At 31.7% G+C, this 19,221-nt stretch overlaps 3 protein-coding genes across 3 annotated transcripts; all 3 read left to right on the top strand.

Annotated features, from left to right (window-relative positions):
- Positions 1-2,122: 2,122 nt before the first annotated feature.
- LOC105648991 (amino acid transporter ANT1) lies at positions 2,123-4,593 on the top strand. Its single transcript, XM_012235505.4, has 3 exons — positions 2,123-2,554; positions 2,673-3,320; positions 4,050-4,593. Exons 1-3 carry the CDS (start codon positions 2,339-2,341, stop codon positions 4,452-4,454), a joined length of 1,269 nt encoding a protein of 422 aa, XP_012090895.1. The 5' UTR covers positions 2,123-2,338; the 3' UTR covers positions 4,455-4,593.
- A 1,132-nt stretch (positions 4,594-5,725) lies between these two features.
- On the top strand, positions 5,726-8,884 carry ANT1 (aromatic and neutral transporter 1). The gene is made up of 3 exons (XM_012235489.4): positions 5,726-6,085; positions 6,803-7,447; positions 8,275-8,884. The coding sequence occupies exons 1-3, from the start codon at positions 5,870-5,872 to the stop codon at positions 8,677-8,679; spliced, it is 1,266 nt and encodes a 421-aa protein (XP_012090879.1). The 5' UTR covers positions 5,726-5,869; the 3' UTR covers positions 8,680-8,884.
- Positions 8,885-15,292: 6,408 nt separating this feature from the next.
- Positions 15,293-18,204, top strand: LOC149498109 (putative glutamate carboxypeptidase AMP1; the record flags this gene model as incomplete). Its single annotated transcript, XM_089717496.1, is given in 4 exon segments — positions 15,293-16,522; positions 16,980-17,226; positions 17,863-18,011; positions 18,136-18,204. Coding segments are annotated over 4 exon segments (1,413 nt in total), but the record flags the coding sequence as incomplete, so codon positions are not given.
- Between the last annotated feature and the right edge of the window lie 1,017 nt (positions 18,205-19,221).

Below are 19,221 nucleotides of genomic sequence, written 5' to 3'. Positions count from 1 at the left end.
TTTCTCCCTTCTTTCCTCTCATCCTCCTTCCTCTCCAAACAAAGAATCAGCCATGGCTTAACATTATATCAGTTGAAAAAAATTAATTCACTGCAAAATTATAAAAAATTAACAAAAAGATCACCACCTTTCTTCACATTCTGAAAAAAAGAAAAGTCATGGCCTATTATCATCAGTTCAAACAACATAAATTTATTGCAATTTATGGAGTCTTTTATATATGATGATCTTCGTCTTCTTCATAGTTTAAATATTTCTGTTCGTCTCTTCATAGTTTAAATTTTTCTGTTCGTTATAATTATCTAATTCGTGCATAATCAGGCCATGTATAAAAAATTAGCAAGTTTATCTAGTTAGCCACTCTGAAAATATACTTTCTCAAGCCCATAATCTATTTTTTCATTAAAAATTCTTATAAAAATTAACAAACTTTGTTGTGCTATTTTTATTATGATTTGTGACAATTTTATTTCATGTCTAGTCTTCAAGATAATAATCTCATTCTCCTTAAGTTATTTATATTGATTTGAATTTGATTATTGAAATCCTAATACATACTCACTCAGTTCCATTTTGTTTGCATGGTTTAACAAAACACTCATATTAAAAATATAGTCAGTAAAAATTATTTTACCTTTTTTTATCCTTAAAATATTAATTAAGATATATATTCATTTGATGAACAATCATAAATGTTAGTGTAAGAAAAATAATTATTTACATATCTAAATTTGAAAACCTTACAAATATTTTGAGACATAAAAAAAAGGAATGACGAGCAAACAAAATGGGACAGAGGGATTATTAGTTTTAAAAAATTAAATAACAGTAATAAGTATATTTATATCAACAAAGTAGAATAAAAGCCAATAATATATGATTTGATTAGTTTTCTCACTAATATTGAGAGTAGAATATCTCGAGTTTGATGAATTCATGAAAGTAGTTTACTTAATACAACAATTTTCACCAATTTGATGAATTAAGGAAAAATTTACACCTTTTCGTGGTATGAAGGAAAATCTTAAACTAACTAAGAAAGAAAACCTTAACCTAACAAGGGAAGTAGAATCTATAAAATAATTATGATAAATATGTAAACTAATTAGGAAAGAAAACCTAGGATCAGGAAAGTAGAATCTAGAAAATATTAGGAGTTCACTAATGATATTAGGAAAAGAGAATAATTTTTCACATAAAAATTATTCCTTTTTCACATACGATGAAATAAACTTTCTATAATATTGTCCTGAATTTTATTTTTTTTTAGAAACTTCATACATTTGAAAGAGTTTAAAATACTAAATTTTAATGGAAGAACACATCGCACTACTAGACTCCATTGTTACAAAATCATTTATCTGAATTTGAAAATGTATAGTCTCCAATCAAAGTAATCAACAATTCATATTCTATTTTAAATTTCTAAAAAAAACTAACAAATCACAAACATATGCAAAACCTTTCATCAACGAAGAACAACTCCATAAAAGGAGAGGAAACACAATAAAGCTCCACTATGAGGTTACAAAGACACACTCAAAAGCACTAAGAGGGTAGTAAAAGAAATAGATATCTATTTCATCAATAAAATCCCTGCTCACGATAAACTAATTATATATAATTTTGACATAATATATTAACAAGGACAAATTTGAGAGACCAAATCAAAAAATTTATCCGAAATAAATATAAATCTTGAAATTATTGAAAATAAAAATTAAGTAAAATCAAAGAAAAATCAAAAGGGAACCACCACCGAAATAAAAAATGATCGATGGTACCCTAAAGAAACAAAATTTAAAAGTTTTGTTTCGCATTTTACATCAATATATATTACATATGTAAAATCCAAGCATTTCACAAACTCCATAAACTAAAAGGTTGAAAATGAAAATTCAAATACATCAATATGTTACATATGTAAAATCCATAAAATATAAGATCGAAAAATAAAAATTCATGAATTTAAAGATATCGTTGTAATAAATCAAGTAATTTAAATTTTTATCTATTATATATAGATTGTATTCTATTTCTCTTAGACCAAACCAAAAAAAAAAAAAAAAAAAAAAAAAAAATTTATCAAAACCATAAATTGTTTAAATTCAACATTCAAATTCCTTCAATCTACGTCCTCTTAAATCCCAAAAATTCAATCTGTACGGCAACAACTGCCAAATAAAAAAAGAAAAAACAGAAAAATCTGCGTTGTAATTAGGTGCCTCATAATTCCACTTCCATAAAAACCACTCTTCTAGTAAAAACCGAAATCTATTACTATATTCTTATTTAGGGTTCAAATCAAACCATTACACCGCCAAATGCAAGAGGAGATATGGGAACCGAGTTTCACACTACAGCTGCTTTACTTGAATCTTCTCCATCAACAGGAACAGCTTCTGCAATTCAAACTTTTGGGAATATTATTGTTTCTGTAGTTGGTACTGGTATTTTAGGCCTCCCTTTTGCTTTTAGAATCGCTGGTTGGCTTGCTGGATCGATTGGAGTTATCGTGGCTGGAATTGCCACCTATTACTGCATGCTTCTATTGGTTAGTAAATTTTATAAAAGATTTGAGACATCCCATTTTTTTGCTTCTGTTGACCATATGCAGTTCTGTAACAATATTTGAAATATTGCACTGCGTTTTTTCTTTTCCTGGTGTACAGGTTCAATGCAGAGACAAACAGGCATCCCAAGAACCAACACAGGAAACAAAAACATTTGGTGATTTGGGTTACAAGTGCTTGGGTAATGCGGGCCGGTTCTTAACAGAATTTCTGATTTTCATATCTCAATGTGGAGGATCAGTAGCTTACTTGGTCTTCATTGGCCAAAACCTCGCATCCATATTTAAAAGCCATAGCTATCCTGTCTCATCCTTCATATTCTTTTTAGTCCTTATTGAAATTGCTCTTTCTTGGATTGGTTCTTTATCTTCTTTAGCGTCTTTCAGCATTATTGCAGATATATGCAATATCATAGCAATGGCAGTTGTGGTTAAAGAGGAAGTAGAGAAGTTGGTAAGTGGTGAATTTAAGTTTAGTGATAGAATTGCATTCACTTCTAATATAGGAGGATTGGCATTTGCTGGAGGGATGGCAGTTTTTTGTTTTGGAGGACTTGGAATGACTTTGGCATTGGAGGGATCGATGAAGGAGAAACAGAAATTTCCAAGCTTATTAGCTAAGGCATTCACTGGGATTATTCTTGTCTATGTGTCTTTTGGATTTTCAGGTTATATGGCTTATGGTGATCAAACTGAAGATATTGTCACTCTCAATTTGCTCGACAATTGGTCTACCATTGCTGTTCAGGTAATTATTATGCTTCTATCTTTTTAAACTTGTGTAAGTCATATCACTGATTGTGTATTTGTCTATTTGAAATTGAGGTTGAAGCTTTTCCCCTCCCTCCTCTCCCCCCCCCCCCCCCCCCTCTTCCGGTAAAAAAACACCATTTTGGGTGCTATTAAAAAAAAAAAAAAAAAATTCAAAGTGCTAGTTATATGTTTTGAAATATTTAACATTTGTACAAGGAAAATTTACCTTTTCTTTTGCTACTCTGAATAACATGCACTCAATTAATAATGTAAAATGCTTGTCTAGACTAGAATTTATGGAACAACTTAATGAAAGTAAGAACCCTTTAAAAATTGTTCATATTTTATCTTTTTTTTTTCCCCAATATATGGTTAAAAATATCATTACTTATATCTTTATTGGTCGGTTCATGGATGGAGACACGAACTTGGTCTAGGTAAGTTTATCGCATTAAAAATAACTTTTGTGATGGAGACACGAACTTGGTCTAGGTAAGTTTATTGCATTAAAAATAACTTTTGTGGTATAAAAGAACTCTACATTTGTCTTTTACAAGATTTGAGAACACCAGACAACACCAGCACAAGTGAAATTCTAATAAATATTTTTTAATACAGTAATTTTGATGTCTTTAATCCTTCTCTTTCGTAAGTCAATCCAAAAAAAAAAGAGAGAGAGAGAGAGAACCTGCAGCTTCACTGAATTTTGTTCTATTTGCAATAGATTGGATTGTGCCTGGGACTAGTGTTCACATTTCCCATGATGGTACACCCACTTCATGAAATCATAGAAGGAAAGCTGGAGAACAGCGAATGGTATCAAAAACTCTGTTATAAAAATGATGAAACTTTAACAAGAAATGGAAAATTTGGCAGATATGCAAGTCGCGCAGTTTTGATTGTCGTTTTGGGAGTCTTAGCATCATTTGTTCCTGGATTTGGTGTATTTGTCTCACTTGTGGGAAGTACAGTGTGTGCAATGATCTCATTTGTTCTGCCAGCCATATTTCATCTGATAATATTAGGTCCTTCTTTGAATTTTTGGCAGAAAGCCTTCGATTATTGCTTTCTGATTTGTGGATCGCTATTTGCTTGTTATGGTACTTACAACACCATTTTTGGTGCTTGAACTAATGTTTTTTGCACTGTAACTTCAAGTGCATGGAAGAGAGACATTGTTGGACACTGTGAGGAAAGAAGATGTCTCTAAGAATTATAAACAAGCCTTGTTCCAATCGAAATACTTCTTAGTTCTCTGAATGTTTAACCTTAATATTGTGGATAATTTTCCTAACCGCTGCGAATATACCGTACTTTTTATATTATAAACTATCAATTTTTACAAAATATTTACAACCATACTTTTTTTTTCTTTTGAGTACTAGGGAGGAAATTCGAACCTAAAAGTATTGTCAAGTTGTATCTGCACTTACCACTGGGCTAAGCCTTGTTGTGCAGACAACCATAAGCTATAGTTGTTCATAAAAAAAGACAATGTAAAACATTTGTTTTGCCTACTTTGTTTACATTCAAGCAAAAGAATACAAATTTACTACCCTAATTCCTCTTATCCTCTTCAATCCAATTTAGAGTATTAGAATTCTGTTTTACTGTCGGTTTGAAATGGTTATCTACTGCAAAAAAATCTAAACCCGTGCCACGATCCATCCATCTCAAATGCTTTAATGGCAGAACTCAAGCAAGCACAGGCTCATCACAGCTCAGGCCATTCGAGATCCGCTTTTATTGACAAATTTTCACAATAAATAAATTTCGTGCTTTCGATTTGCCACTAAAAATCAAAAACCACTGCAATGGAAATAACATTGCATCAAACATTAAAAGTAATAACATTTCATAATTTTTCTCTCAAAGCAAGTTGTTAATAATTAGCACTTTGGAAATAGTATCACCTTATATTAAATATAATATATATTAAAATATAGTAAGAATATAAAATTAGATTAAAGTAAAAAAATAATTGTATATTAAATATAGGAAAGATATAAGAATTCAAAATTTATTGTTTATATTTAATTTAACAAGTAATTTAAAAAATTAATTTTTAAAGGAAGAGGATTGGTAAAAATAATTACGTTTATTGGATAAAAATAAAATAGAAAGTTATTTCAAATATATTAATATAACGAGCCTAAATGTAATTAATAAATCTATTAATATATTATTTTGATAGTTCCTTTGCTTTTGATATTAAATATAATAGACTTCGTTTTTTCTTTTGTGTTTTTTGTAAAACTATTGAAATTATGCTCTCAAAATTTATTTTATAAAAGCCAATTCCGAGTATACAAAAAAAGAAAAATAAATTATTGATTAAAAATAAAAATATATAAATTAAATAAAGAGTATTTACAACCACATGAACACAAACATCTGAGTTGCTATTGGTTTTCATATAATTTTACGCTTCTCTGGAAACCACACTCTAGTTAAAACCAAAATCTACAATGTTCCTATTTATATTTTGTTTTCTCTCAAGAGTCCAAATTGTACCGTTACACCGCCAAAAGCAAGAGGAGAGATATGGGTTCCGACTCTCATACCGCAGTTCCTTTGCTAGAATCTTCCCCATCAACGGGAACAGCTTCTGCAGTTCAAACCTTTGGGAATATTATTGTTTCTATAGTTGGCACTGGTATTTTAGGCCTCCCTTTCGCTTTTAGAATTGCTGGTTGGCTTGCTGGATCGATTGGTGTTATTGTAGCTGGAATTGCCACCTATTACTGTATGCTTCTACTGGTTAGTAAATTTATTGAAAAAATTAGAGATATCCCATCTTCGCTTTTGTTGCTCAGATGCAGTTTGTAGCAGTAGCATATCATATGGGAATTTCTGGACTTTGGAGTTTTTATGATTAACCTTGTCTAATTTTGAATAAGTTTCCATTTTTCTAGTTCCATTTAATATTTGTTTTATTTATTTTTATGAGGGTAGTAAACTAGTAATGAATTGAAGTGTTTTATGTGGTCATTAAAGCTAAGATAAAGTGCTTTCTGTTGGTTCAGATGAGAAAATTAAAAGTGGCTGGAATGTTCCGATTTGACTGACCTACACTGGATTCGTCTTTATAACCTGTCGTTGATGTATAGACCCTGTCAAGTTCGGGCTTTAGAGCATGTTTATGAATTCCTTTTCAATTTTTAAAGCTGCCTTCTAATTTTAATTTTATTGATCTTTATAGGCAGGGAATTGTTTATTTTATGAGATCCATTAAAAGATAAAATAAAGTGCCTTTATGGGGTTCAAGAATTTTATAGAGTTCTCTTCAAAGCGGTGATTTTGAGATTGCTAGTTTTAAAGACAACCCAAAGCCTGATTAACAAAAAAAAAAAAAAAAAAAAAAAAAAAATCAATATAAATCAATTCAGGCTTACTTGGGTTTATAAATTATCATTATTTTCCATCCTGTTTTGTTGATGGGTTTTTCTTGTTTTGCTTACTTTTCTTGGTGTACAGGTTCAATGCAGAGACAAAAAGGCATCCCAAGAATTAACACAAGAAACAAAAACATATGGTGATTTGGGTTACAAGTGCTTGGGTAATGCAGGCAGGTTCTTAACAGAATTTCTGATTTTTGCATCCCAATGTGGAGGATCAGTAGCATACTTAGTCTTCATTGGCCAAAACCTCTCTTCCATATTTAAACATGGCATTACTGCCTCATCCTTCATATTCTTGTTAGTCCCCATTGAAATTGCTCTGTCTTGGATTGGTTCTTTATCTTCTTTAGCTCCTTTCAGCATTTTTGCAGATGTATGCAATTTCTTAGCAATGGCAATAGTGGTTAAAGAGGAAGTAGAAAAGTTGTTAAGTGGTGAATTTAAGTTTAGTGATAGAGTTGCAGTCACTTCTAAGATAGGAGGAATGCCATTTGCTGGTGGGATGGCAGTTTTTTGTTTTGAAGGATTTGGAATGACTTTGGCATTGGAGGCATCATTGAAAGAGAGACAGAAATTCCCAATCTTATTAGCCAAGGCTTTCACTGCGATTACTCTTGTCTATGTGTTGTTTGGATTTTCTGGTTATATGGCTTATGGCGATCAAACTAAAGATATCATCACTCTCAATTTGCCCTACAATTGGTCTACCATTGTGGTTCAGGTAATATGCTTCTGTCTTTTTAAACTTATACAAGTCATATCACTGATTATTGATTTGATATTATTGAGGTTGCAACTGTTTTTTACGAAAAAGCACCACTTTAGATTCTACTATTAAAAAAAAAAAAAAAAAAAAGTGTGGTTTAGATGTTTCAGAATATTTAAAATTAGTTCGAGTCAAATTTACTTTAAAACAAACTGTAATGATCTGCAAACAACAATGCTAAAAATAGAGGCTGAGTACTCTCTTTTAACTTTATACCTTATATATTGTAGCCGCATCTAGAAATAGCTAATTAGCTATTGCCCTTCCCTTTCATTTTTTGGTTTGTTTTTCAATCTAGTATTGTCTAGCTTCATTGAATAGTTGTTTAGTTTTGAAAGTGCTATTAGTACAGACTGGAATTGATAAAATAGAGCTTGCTTTAGGAATTGGAACCAATTCTTTATGCCATTTGCTTTGTATTTTATCAACATATGCTTGCTTACCTGTCTGCTTTGTCCTTGTCTCATAAATGCTATTCACTGTCACCATCTCAAATTGCAGTTCAGTGTTTTTAGCATATAAACTTTATCCAAAGCATACAAAGCCAAAGATAAAAATTGGTGGAATGCAAGATCCATATGCTAAGCACGAGGCCCACATTGATTTTGTTCACTAGAAGTTTCTTTTTTTAATTATTAGACAGTGAAATAATGTTGACCTTTCACTGACTTAGCAAGATATTCTTGTAGTTATAATATATCAATCAAAAAAAAAAAAAAAAAAAAAGGAAAGAAAAGAACAACTTGCAGCTGTACTGAATTTTGTAATCTGTTTGGCAACAGATTGGATTGTGCCTGGGACTAGCGTTCACATTTCCCATGATGGTGCACCCAGTTCATGAAATTGTAGAGGGGAAGCTGGTAAACAGTGAATGGTATCAAAACCTCTGTTATAATAATGATGAAACTTCAACAAGGATTGGTAAATTTGGAAGATATGCAAGTCGCGCAGTTTTGATTGGTGTTTTGGCAGTCTTGGCATCATTTGTTCCTGAATTTGGTGTATTTGCCTCACTTGTGGGAAGTACAGTGTGTGCAATGATCTCATTTGTTCTGCCAGCCACATTTCATCTGATATTACTAGGTCCTTCTTTGAATTTTTGGCAGAGAGCCTTGGATTATTGCATTCTGATATGTGGATTGCTATTTGCTTGTTATGGCACTTACAACACCATAGTTGGTGTTTGAAAAATTTTGGGTTGAATTCTGTTTTTGGCTGTAACTACAAGTAATAGCTGCATGGAAAACATATGATTAGAAACAGGAAGAGAAGAGATATCTCCAGAAATTGCACATTTGGATACTCAAAATATTATCAACTGGCTTTGTATTTTTCATAGCGACTATAGTTAGTTTTTTAGTTCAGTCAAATATTTCAGAGTTCTTCTGAGCATTCTCTTCTCTTTAATTTGTTCCTGTATTCTTTAGGAATATCATTGGATTTAAAAAGTACAACTTATTATTTCAATACAAATATATCTATGAAAACCAATAATGAAACCAAGATAGTTGGTCAATACATACTTCCTCAGAAGTTTCAAGGCCTGTTATTGCACTTGCAGCTTTGGGCCAAATTGCAAAAGCATCACTTTACTAATTCATCTCTTAAATTTAGCTAGGTTTGATTTTGTATTCCAAAAAAATGCTAATGCTAAAACTAGCAAAAGCTTATGCTCAAATCTGAACTCCAAATCCCTATTGGAAATTAAAGATTAATAGTTTCATCCACAGCTAAAGATTAATGATACGTTTAATTAATTGGCAATTTTTGAGTTATCAAAGGATAATAAAAATTTTACTTCAAAGGAAAAGCTACAGTTTTTTAAGACAAAATTTGCCTAGACCTATTCTGTGGATCACTGCCAAACCGTTCACAATAAATATTTTTAAAAAACTTTTTCCATTTTACTAAAAACACATTTGTTTCAAGAAAACAAAAAGTAGCGTTTTCATTAGTTTAATCCATAGATGAGTTTATAAACAAGTGCCTAACTAATCTATCTCAGCTCATCGGGGTGGAGCAAGGGATAAGAACAGAAGGAAACTACATGAAAGAATCCTCCATAGCCAACTTTGCTTGCCGCCACTAAATAATGTGTTTTTTGCTTTCAAGGACAAGACTAGGATATTCTGGATTGACAGGGTCGCTCTGCAGAACCCGAATAAGTTAAAAAAAAACGGTTCATTTCATTCTGGGATAAGACATGGGACCACGATGTGCCACCGTATGGGGCAAATGCCAGCACAGTTTTTTCATTGCAAAATGCAAATGTCTTATTTCGCGAAGGAGTTTATTTTTATCCTTAATTTATATTATATATTTGAATTTCTCCAAATTTAGTTCGGAAAGAGTTACTGAGTTACATATAACAACTAAATCAAATAAAAATAATCAAATACACACTAAAATGATTAAATTACCCATTTTTTAAATTATGAACTCCCTATTAATATACCTAATAAATATAGCAAATTTGAAAAAAAAAAATAATATATTCTCAAATTTCTAAAAAACCATTTAAAACGGAACACAGTACTCCTGTATGGCTCTTAAGTGGAACGGAGAAATTAAAAAAAAAAAAAAAAAGTTACTGTCTAAGGTTGTATAATGTTGTGCCTTTTTCAGCAAGCAACTCATCAATGATTGAATTTATTGAAGAGACAGATATGATATGGAAGATAAGTGAGAGACCTCTATCTAATTTGATTTTATTTTTAAGGTCAGTTTTAAATTCTCAGAACTTAAGTTTTACAAGCAACAAACAAGCATGAAAGAGATAGTAATATATTATAAATCAGGTTTCAAAGGTGCTCGAGTGGTACTGAATTTATCTGATTCTAAGTTTGATTTGGATGACATCGGGTTTAAATCGGTTCGATTCCAAGTTTGAGCCAAAACCAGTTACACTAACAAAAAAAAAAATATATATATATATATATAAACGTGTAATAAGAAAAATGGTACATTCCAAATCTTTGAGGGACCCAGAAGTGTGGCCAAGCGTATCTCCCTTTTAAGAAAGAGCATCTTAGATGATTTCCATTATTTGGAGATAATAAGATATCTTTTTCAGGTGAGGTGAGGGACATCAAAGCCATAATGCTCTCCCCACTCACTTACTCGAGAGAGAGAGAGAGAGAGAGAGAGAGAGAGCATCATCCGCTTTAATAATCAGTATGGCAAAGATCACATATATATATACATGTTGATAGCGAAAGAGAAAGTGAAAGAGGACATGAAAGTGGACATGGATTCTCATTTTCTTTTCAAATCAAAACAAACACAAAAGAATAATAAAGAAATCAAGAAAAGAAAGTTCTGTGTCCTTTTCCAATGTAAAAATGCCAAGACAACTCCTTTCTTATCAATATTTGCCACAAGTTTTGTATTCTTAGTATCAATTAAAGATATGTCACTCATAACATAGATTTTTAGGTGTGGAGGGGTAGTAATCTCCTATAAGGATACGGGTCGGATTTATCGGCTCCGAGCAGCAGAATACGATAAAATTAATTAAATCGATTGAATGGATCTTAATTGTTGCATCTAGTTTAATTTTTAAAAAATTCAATTTGATTTTGATTTTAATAAAAATAAATTAAAACATTTTTTTTTTGTTTTGTTTGTATATAATTAGTGCAATAATCTCTAACTTTTTATAAGAAAGTTACTTTTTTTATTCAAGAGAAATTCGTATTGTTTATTGTCCATAAATTTAATTAATAAGGGTAAAATATATATGGTTTATTAAATTATCTCACAAGTAACACTTTTACCCATCTATATTCGAAAATAGGAAGGCAGAATCATTTTTTAGGATATAATTTAAAGACCCAAATGTATTTTATCCTACTTAAATGATAAATTTTAAAAGATCATTTTAATTTTCTCTTTTGCAATGATAATAAAAAAGATTACTTTTTGGACGGAATGATAAGACAGCAAGCTGAAAAAGAAAAAATTAGGGACATTATAGTAATTTTTTCAAAATAAAGGCGATAAAAATATTAATTAGAATGTAATTTAAGGACTCATACATACTTTACGCAATTAGTAATGTGAAGTTTGTAAGGAAAAAGAAAGAGACTTTATGCAATTTCAGAAAATTGCTATACTTACACAACCAAAGAAGGCTTGACTTGAAGTTTATCCATTCATTGAAAAATATCAAGTGTTAGGCAATAAAATCGCCATCCAACCAAGAACAAACTAGCAAGCAGCAAAGCATCCCACGAGGAGATATATGCATCCCTATTTTAGGGACAGCATCCGGACACTGCATTTCTTGATTGCCTTTAATGGTCCTTTGTCCTCACAACATTTGTCAATAAAAAAGTAACTATCATCACAAAAGAAATACAATGTGATTTAGTTCTTTAAATCCAATACCCAAAAATCCTCGTCACCAACACAAAATTGATAGATTTTTACGTCCCATGCCACAATGGCCCTTTTAAGTGCAAACAAGTGAACAACAAGTAGCAACACCGACATCATACAACCATTATGATTTTTATATTCGGTTAATACATAAATTTGATTCTGAATTTTAGCAGATTCTTCTTATACCTTTCTAAACTTTGCAGAAATTTAATTATAATTCTACACTTTTACATTTCAGTCAGTAATAATTATATATTTTGTCAAAATGAGATGTGAAATTGCAAGGTCTTGATTGAATTGAATGTCCTGCAAAATTATTTCATTTTGGCAAACGGCATGATAATTACTGAAATGTGAAAGTGTAGAGTCGTAATTAAACCCCGCAAATTTCAGGGGACCATAAAGATAATTCTTTGTATTTTTGTTACGTAATAAAAAAAATAGTAATTTTTTTATCGAACAACCCTGAATATTTTAGTGATAAATTAATCTTATGTTTATTTTATTTTAATTTAGAGATTAGTTATAATTTTTAAATTAAATTTGCAGCTTGTAAGCAAAACAATATTATTAATGTAAAATCAAAATGTAAAAATATCTTAAAATTCATATTCCATCGTTTTAACTATTTTCAATACTAATTAGCTTCTGTATTTTACTTTTTTAAAATAGTACTTGATTGGAACATCTGTTTAATACTAATTTTGAATGATTTTAATTTTTAAATCAAGAACTCAAAAATTGACCTCAATGATACTGACTTGATTATAAAATTGAGGGCTTCCAATTTATTTTAATTTTTAATTTTTAAATTCTAGCTGTACCTATTATAAGGATTGTTTAAAAATAAAACTACTGAAGCTTTAAAGTTTCAAAGTTATAAGATCATCATACCAACTAAATAAAATAATTATTAAAATTACAATTTAAGTATTGACAAACGAAAAATCTTAAATGCAATTGCATAAACATAACTTAAATCATAGTTTAAAAGGTAATAAATTAAAAAATAATAATTCAGTCTTCAATAAGAGAAAAATACTATAAGTGTAAATACCCAAACACTATTGAAATCATAGTCTAAAAAAACGATAATTTACAAAATAAGAAAACCCTAAATCCAAGGGCAGATCTAAACAAATCTAATTAATGGGGGTATATAATATAAAAGTAAAAATTTAGTAGGGGGCAAAAAGATAAAACTTAGTGGAATAAACACAAATTAATATGAATATATGGATTAAAATATAAGAAACATTTATGTAACAGCTGGTGGGGGCAAGTGCGCTCACTGTCTCCACCCTAAATCCATCCTTGCCCAAGTCTAAACACAATAATGGATTAAAAGAAAAAAAAAAAAAGCAAATCTTTATGAATTCTTTAAGTAAACGGCAGGAATGTTACTATGGATATGAAGATATTTAATATTGTAAAAGGTGAGCTCTATAGGACGACTGGGAGACAAATAATGTTACATGAGAATAAATGTTGGGCCACAATTACTTGATATGTTCAAAAGATGAATGTTGCAGAGGTGTGAATGTTAAGTGGATGTTTAGTCGCACATAGTTAGACGAGAAATGATGACATTAGACAAAATGTGAAAATAGCAGAAGTTAGATAAAATGAGAGAAGAATGTCTGAGATGATATAATCGTATATTAGGTAGTCCTCATAATGCTCCGGTTCATAATTTAGTAGTGGAGAAAGCTAAAATGAGAAGAGGTTAACCTAGAATTATTTGTTAACCTAGAATTATTTGTCAGGAGTCATCGCGAAGGATATATGTTCTTTAGATATTAACGAGGATACAACTATGAACAAAATATAATTGAGGTAAAAAATTCATGTATAGTAGACTATAGTTAGTTGGTATTGCCTATCTTATGCTTTATTCTGTTTATTAAATCAAATGATTTAATTTTCCTTTCAAAACTTCTTTCTCCAAAAAGTTTTTTGAAATTTTTTTGATTTTTTTTATTTATATTGCTATTAATTTTTCTTTTGATATGACTAGAAGATTTAATCTCTTTGGAGCCCTAAAACATAAAAGTTTTAATCCTCTCAATAAATTATTTTTCTAGTCACTTTTATGAAGAGTGAAATTGTTTGTACCAACGTCTTGTTGATAAATTAATATTATATTTTTAATATACAAATATTATTTCTACTTCCTTTCCATTGAGTGAATTTGCTCATATAAATTCAGTTTTTGATTTACTTCGGTTCAAACTAATTCAAGATAGTTTGGTTTAATTTTATAAAATTCAATTAGTTAAATTTAAAATTGAATCGACTATATAAAAAATATAAAAAATAGACCAAATCGAGTTGATTCGTTTCGATTATTCAATCTTAATAGTAATTTCAATTTGATTCGGCTTTAGTCCTGGAAGCTCAGTTTATCCTTTTAAATTTTAATTCACGTTTATTTTAAATCAAATCGATCTGTATGTAGGTATGGCCACTGGTTCATTTTAAACCGAAATTATATTGTAGATGAACCATAATCGAATTGAAATCGTCGGTTTAAAGTTTTGAACCAGAATCGAATTGGAATCGTAGGTTTAAAATTTTGAACCAGAATCGATAGTTTAAGAGCCGATTAAGGTTCATGTGAATGTTAAAATTTGGATCTGAACCTGCGGTTAATCGACGGTTTAGTCCGATTTGAACCATAAATTTTATACTTTTAGTTTCAAAACGATAATCACTTAGCCTATTCTATACACCTCTAAAACTCTAAATAATATTTTACTATATGATACACATTACCTAAGATTTTTTTTTTTTGAAAATATACTTTACTTGAAAAGTTAAAAATTGTAAAAAGTAATATGGAAAAAAGTGAAATATTTAGTCTAAAATTATATTATTTGTAACTTTTTTTTTTCCTTTTAAATTATTTATTTAGTTTAAAATTGCATTGTTTGAAGCATTTTTTTAAAATTTTTTAACAATTTATTTAATTAATAACATTTAGATAAAATAAAATGATAATTTATTTGATTATTTTGTAAAATTAATTAATTTTATTCTTATTATGAGTATAAGCATTCTAAATTTATTTAAAATAAAAATTTATAATATTTTTTAAATTCACGTTAATCTTTTCGAAAGAAAAATATAACATTAGAACCATTTTTTTTTTAAAAAAAATATGTATATCACAAAAAACTGTGATCGGAACCGTCAATTCATTGAAATTGCACTGGACCGGCCGCAATAAAAATCGGATAAACTGATGGTTTAAGAGCCAAAATTTTGAACCGCGGATTTTATGAACCGAAACTGCAGTTCAATGAACCGGATCTGAGGAAAGGTGCAGGCCAACCCACTTCTCCTGCCCCACCAACCAAAAACGACAGAATTTCATGTCTTTCAGTTTCAGTCTTAACCTTGCACACTGCTATCAGGCGCTCAGCCTTAAAACGCCACTCTTCTCTCCCGCTCCATGCACCACCGCACCAAGATCATCATCATCATCCTCCCCGTCACCATCTGTACATCACACCACATCATACATTTTATTATATTCTATTCTAAACCTTCTCATTACCCCAAAAATAATATTATTAATAACAATAATTTTTTTTAAAAATACTAATAAAAATTTGTAATTCTCTCCTCCTTTTCTACTGAATCTCTGTCTTCTTCAAGTCACAAAACTGCAACCCCTATCTCTTTATCTCTCTGGAAATGTCTCCGCCTCTCACCAAGCCCACCGCCTCCTTATTCGCTTCCAAAACGCCGTCGCCTCTCTGCACTTTCGTCTTCTTCCTCATCCTCTGCATTCTGGGCTTTTATACTCTCTACCACCCTCACCCTTATACTAGAAATTCCCAAACTGCCCTCCGTTACCGCAATCTCTTCCTTTCTTACTCTTCTAACTCTACCCTTGCCTCCTACCTCCGTGCTCTCACTCTCCATCCTCATCTTGCCGGAACTGAAGCTTCTCTCGACACCGCTAATTATGTTTACTCTCATTTTAAGAATCTTAATTTGGAGACGCGTAGGGTAGAGTACAAAGCGCTTCTCTCTTATCCTATACACGCCTCGCTCGCCGCGCATTTTGATAACGGCAGTGTCGTTACCTTTGCGTTGACGGAGATTTCCGAGAAAGTCGGGCCGGACGTTGTGCCGCCGTACCATGCGTATTCTCCGTCTGGTACGGCGCATGCTAAGGTTGTCTTTGTTAATTACGGGCGTGAAGAGGACTACCGTGCGCTGGGGGTGTTAGGGGTGAATGTTGGCGGGTGCGTAGTTTTGGCGAGAAAAGGTGGTGGGTTGAGTAGAGGAGGAGTTGTTAAAATAGCTGAATCTAAAGGTGCGCTTGCAGTGTTATTGTACGACGAGGGCGATAGTATAAGAGGAGGAATTGAGAGAGGGACTGTTATGAGAGGTGTGGGGGACCCACTAAGCCCTGGGTGGGCAGGGGTCGATGAAGGAGAAAGGTTGGACTTGGAAGATAGCCAGGTCTTGGAGAGGTTCCCTAAAATTCCATCTTTGCCCTTGTCATTTGCGAATGCTGACGTCATTTTGGGGTCCCTAGGGGGTCCTATGATGCTGCCGGAGTGGAGGAAATCCGATCGTCCTAAGGTTGGAAGGGTCGGGCCGGGTCCAACCATGGTCAACTTCGCTTACCAGGTTGGTGCCTTGTTTTGCTGCTTTGTTTGTTTGTTTGTTTGGTTAGAGTCAATATTCGTAGATGGAAAAGTGGCTTGTGCCCTTTAATAGAATTTGGTTTTTGACTTTTAGGAGTTTTGTTGTTATATATCACTGCTTGGTGAAAAAAATTCTGAATAAGTTGCTGCACTGTACTTTTTATTGCGGCTAGACTTTTATTTCGATGATTTTATGATCACACAAATCCAGAGAATGATTTTATGATCACACAAAGGTATATATACAACAAAAAATAGCCTTCAAGTCATAAGAGGTGAAAAAGAAAAATATGGCCAAACATTCTCTGGATTTTCAGCTCCAGCACTAACATGACCCAAAACCCCTCCTCTTTTTTTATCAAGCTCTTTACAGTTTCACACGAATTTTCCTACAATTTTCAGCGTAGATTTTTATTCTAAAATTTGCTGGTGTCTTCCAGGGGAAGAAAAAGGAAGTTACAATTCAAAATGTTTTTGGTGTCATAAGGGGATTAGAAGAACCTGATCGATATGTGATCCTTGGCAATCATAGAGATGCATGGACATATGGAGCTGTTGACCCGAATAGTGGGACTGCTGCATTACTTGATATTGCTCGGCGATATTCTCTTTTGCTGCAGATGGGGTGGAGGCCTCGAAGAACAATTGTCCTTTCTAGTTGGGATGCAGAAGAGTTCGGTATGGTAGGTAATATTCCATCTTTATTGGTCACTGATTTACAGTTGCGGGTTGTTAATGTCAATCTCCAAACTTCTAACCTTGTTTTTGACAATCTCCAAACTTCTAACCTTGTTTTTGACATTAGCGTATGGTGTATTAAGACTCGAGTTTCAATCAAACATAACCAAACAAGAAAGGACATTGGATCAAATTTGCTGCTCACCCGTATATTACTTTCTCAAGAAATGAGGAATCTAATCTGAATATGATGGCTTTCTTTTTGGGCTTGTTATGCTTTATATATGTGATTAAAAATGGGCATGGAATCATCTTCGTTCATGCCACTTTGGAAGATTATATTGTTACAATTGCAGTTCTGTTGCAATTGGATGCGTTGCATATTGTATTTAGGGCTACTATCACTCAAAATTTTTTTTCATGGGTGATCATCTTTTAACAATTTATGCTTTTTTGTTACTGTCTTCTCTTTGTATTTCTTTTCTGTAGTCATGAGTTGATTGGTTAACCAGCTCAATTTTTTGGTTACTTTTTAAGAGTGCAAGTATACATGTAAGATGGTTCTGAGTCCCTAAATTTAACAAGCTTGTTTTATTAGAATACTTTTCTGCATTAAAATTTTGCAAAAATATTATGTTGCTGTAGGATCTACGGAGTGGGTTGAGCAAAACCTTGCCAATTTGGGTGCGAAAGCGGTAGCCTACCTCAATGTAGATTGTGCAGTTCAAGGGCCAGGATTCTTTGCTGGCGCAACACCCCAGCTAGATAATCTTCTGCGCGAGGTCACAAAGAAGGTATGTAATAGATAAAAGCACAATGTTAGTTTCAAAAAGTTTTGATCCATCATGTATGTAAAACTGATTTCAAAACTTGGTGTTTGACAAAATGTTAGTCAATTAATGTAGAATGTGGTTTCAGGTCAAGGATCCAGACTTGGAGGGTACAACAGTTTATGAGAATTGGGCAGCCAGAAATAAAGTCATTCGTGTAAGGCTATCATGACCTCTTCTCCTTTCAGATACTGAATGCTAGTTGAAATTCTTCTCGATGCTTAAATTTGTAAATATGAATCTGTAGAAAAATTTGTACTGTAGTTATTTTCTTTTTCATGACTAGAAGATTAAAATGATAGCAATTCTTCTTTATTCTCTATAATGCAGCTTGGACATCACAAAGGAGTGCTCTATAACCTTTTTTATGCTTATAGTTGTCAAATCGTAAGATTCAGTATAACATTTCAAAATTAATTAAAAATAAATACATATATATTTATGGATATATTTCCATTAATTTTGTCAAAAGATACTGAAAATTAATTGTAAATAACGTATTTATATATATTTCAATTCTAAATCCATTTACTAAACACAAAATGAAAGAGAACTTAATGACTTGTGTAGTTGTCAAGTTCAAAATAACAAACTATGAAGTTAAAATTTTAATATAAAAGAAAGTAAAACTATCAAGCCATTAAAATTTGCTATCCAAATCCATATTTATTCATTATCATTTCCAAATTCAAGCCCTTCATTCTCTTTATCTTCTAATATAGCTATATTCTCCTGCTCTTTTTTTCTCTATATTGACTTTTCTATTGGTTTTGTTGGTAAGAGAATCGTTGGACATGAGAATCGACTCGAATCGTAAGATTCAAGATCAACACCGATTCACCCATAAGATACAAATCGTTTAGCATGAATCGAATCGTAAGATGCATATCGTGAATTGTAAGATTCATATCGTGAATCGTAAGATTCTGATAACATTATGGTGCTTTAAATATGTTGTCCTTGTTGTTTTTCCTTCTGTAGGTTTCCAGCTTGTGCTGCTGATTTGATTTAGTGAATGATGGCTAACAAATTGCTATTATGTGTAAATGGTACCTAGTTCAATTAAATTGTTCATGCTTACATTTGTCGTGGTGATCTATGCAATTTTCAATTGCCCTGTTCCTTCAAAGCTTTAGTTTCTTGCTCTATAGGATTTGGGGAGGGAAAGGAGTCC

This window comes from Jatropha curcas, chromosome 2, assembly GCF_041381405.1.
Source record: "Jatropha curcas cultivar XTBG-Jc1 chromosome 2, XTBG_Jcur_1.0, whole genome shotgun sequence".
Lineage (NCBI taxonomy): Eukaryota > Viridiplantae > Streptophyta > Magnoliopsida > Malpighiales > Euphorbiaceae > Jatropha > Jatropha curcas.
Note: the sequence above shows the minus strand (reverse complement) of the source record. Positions and strands in the feature narration are given on the sequence as shown.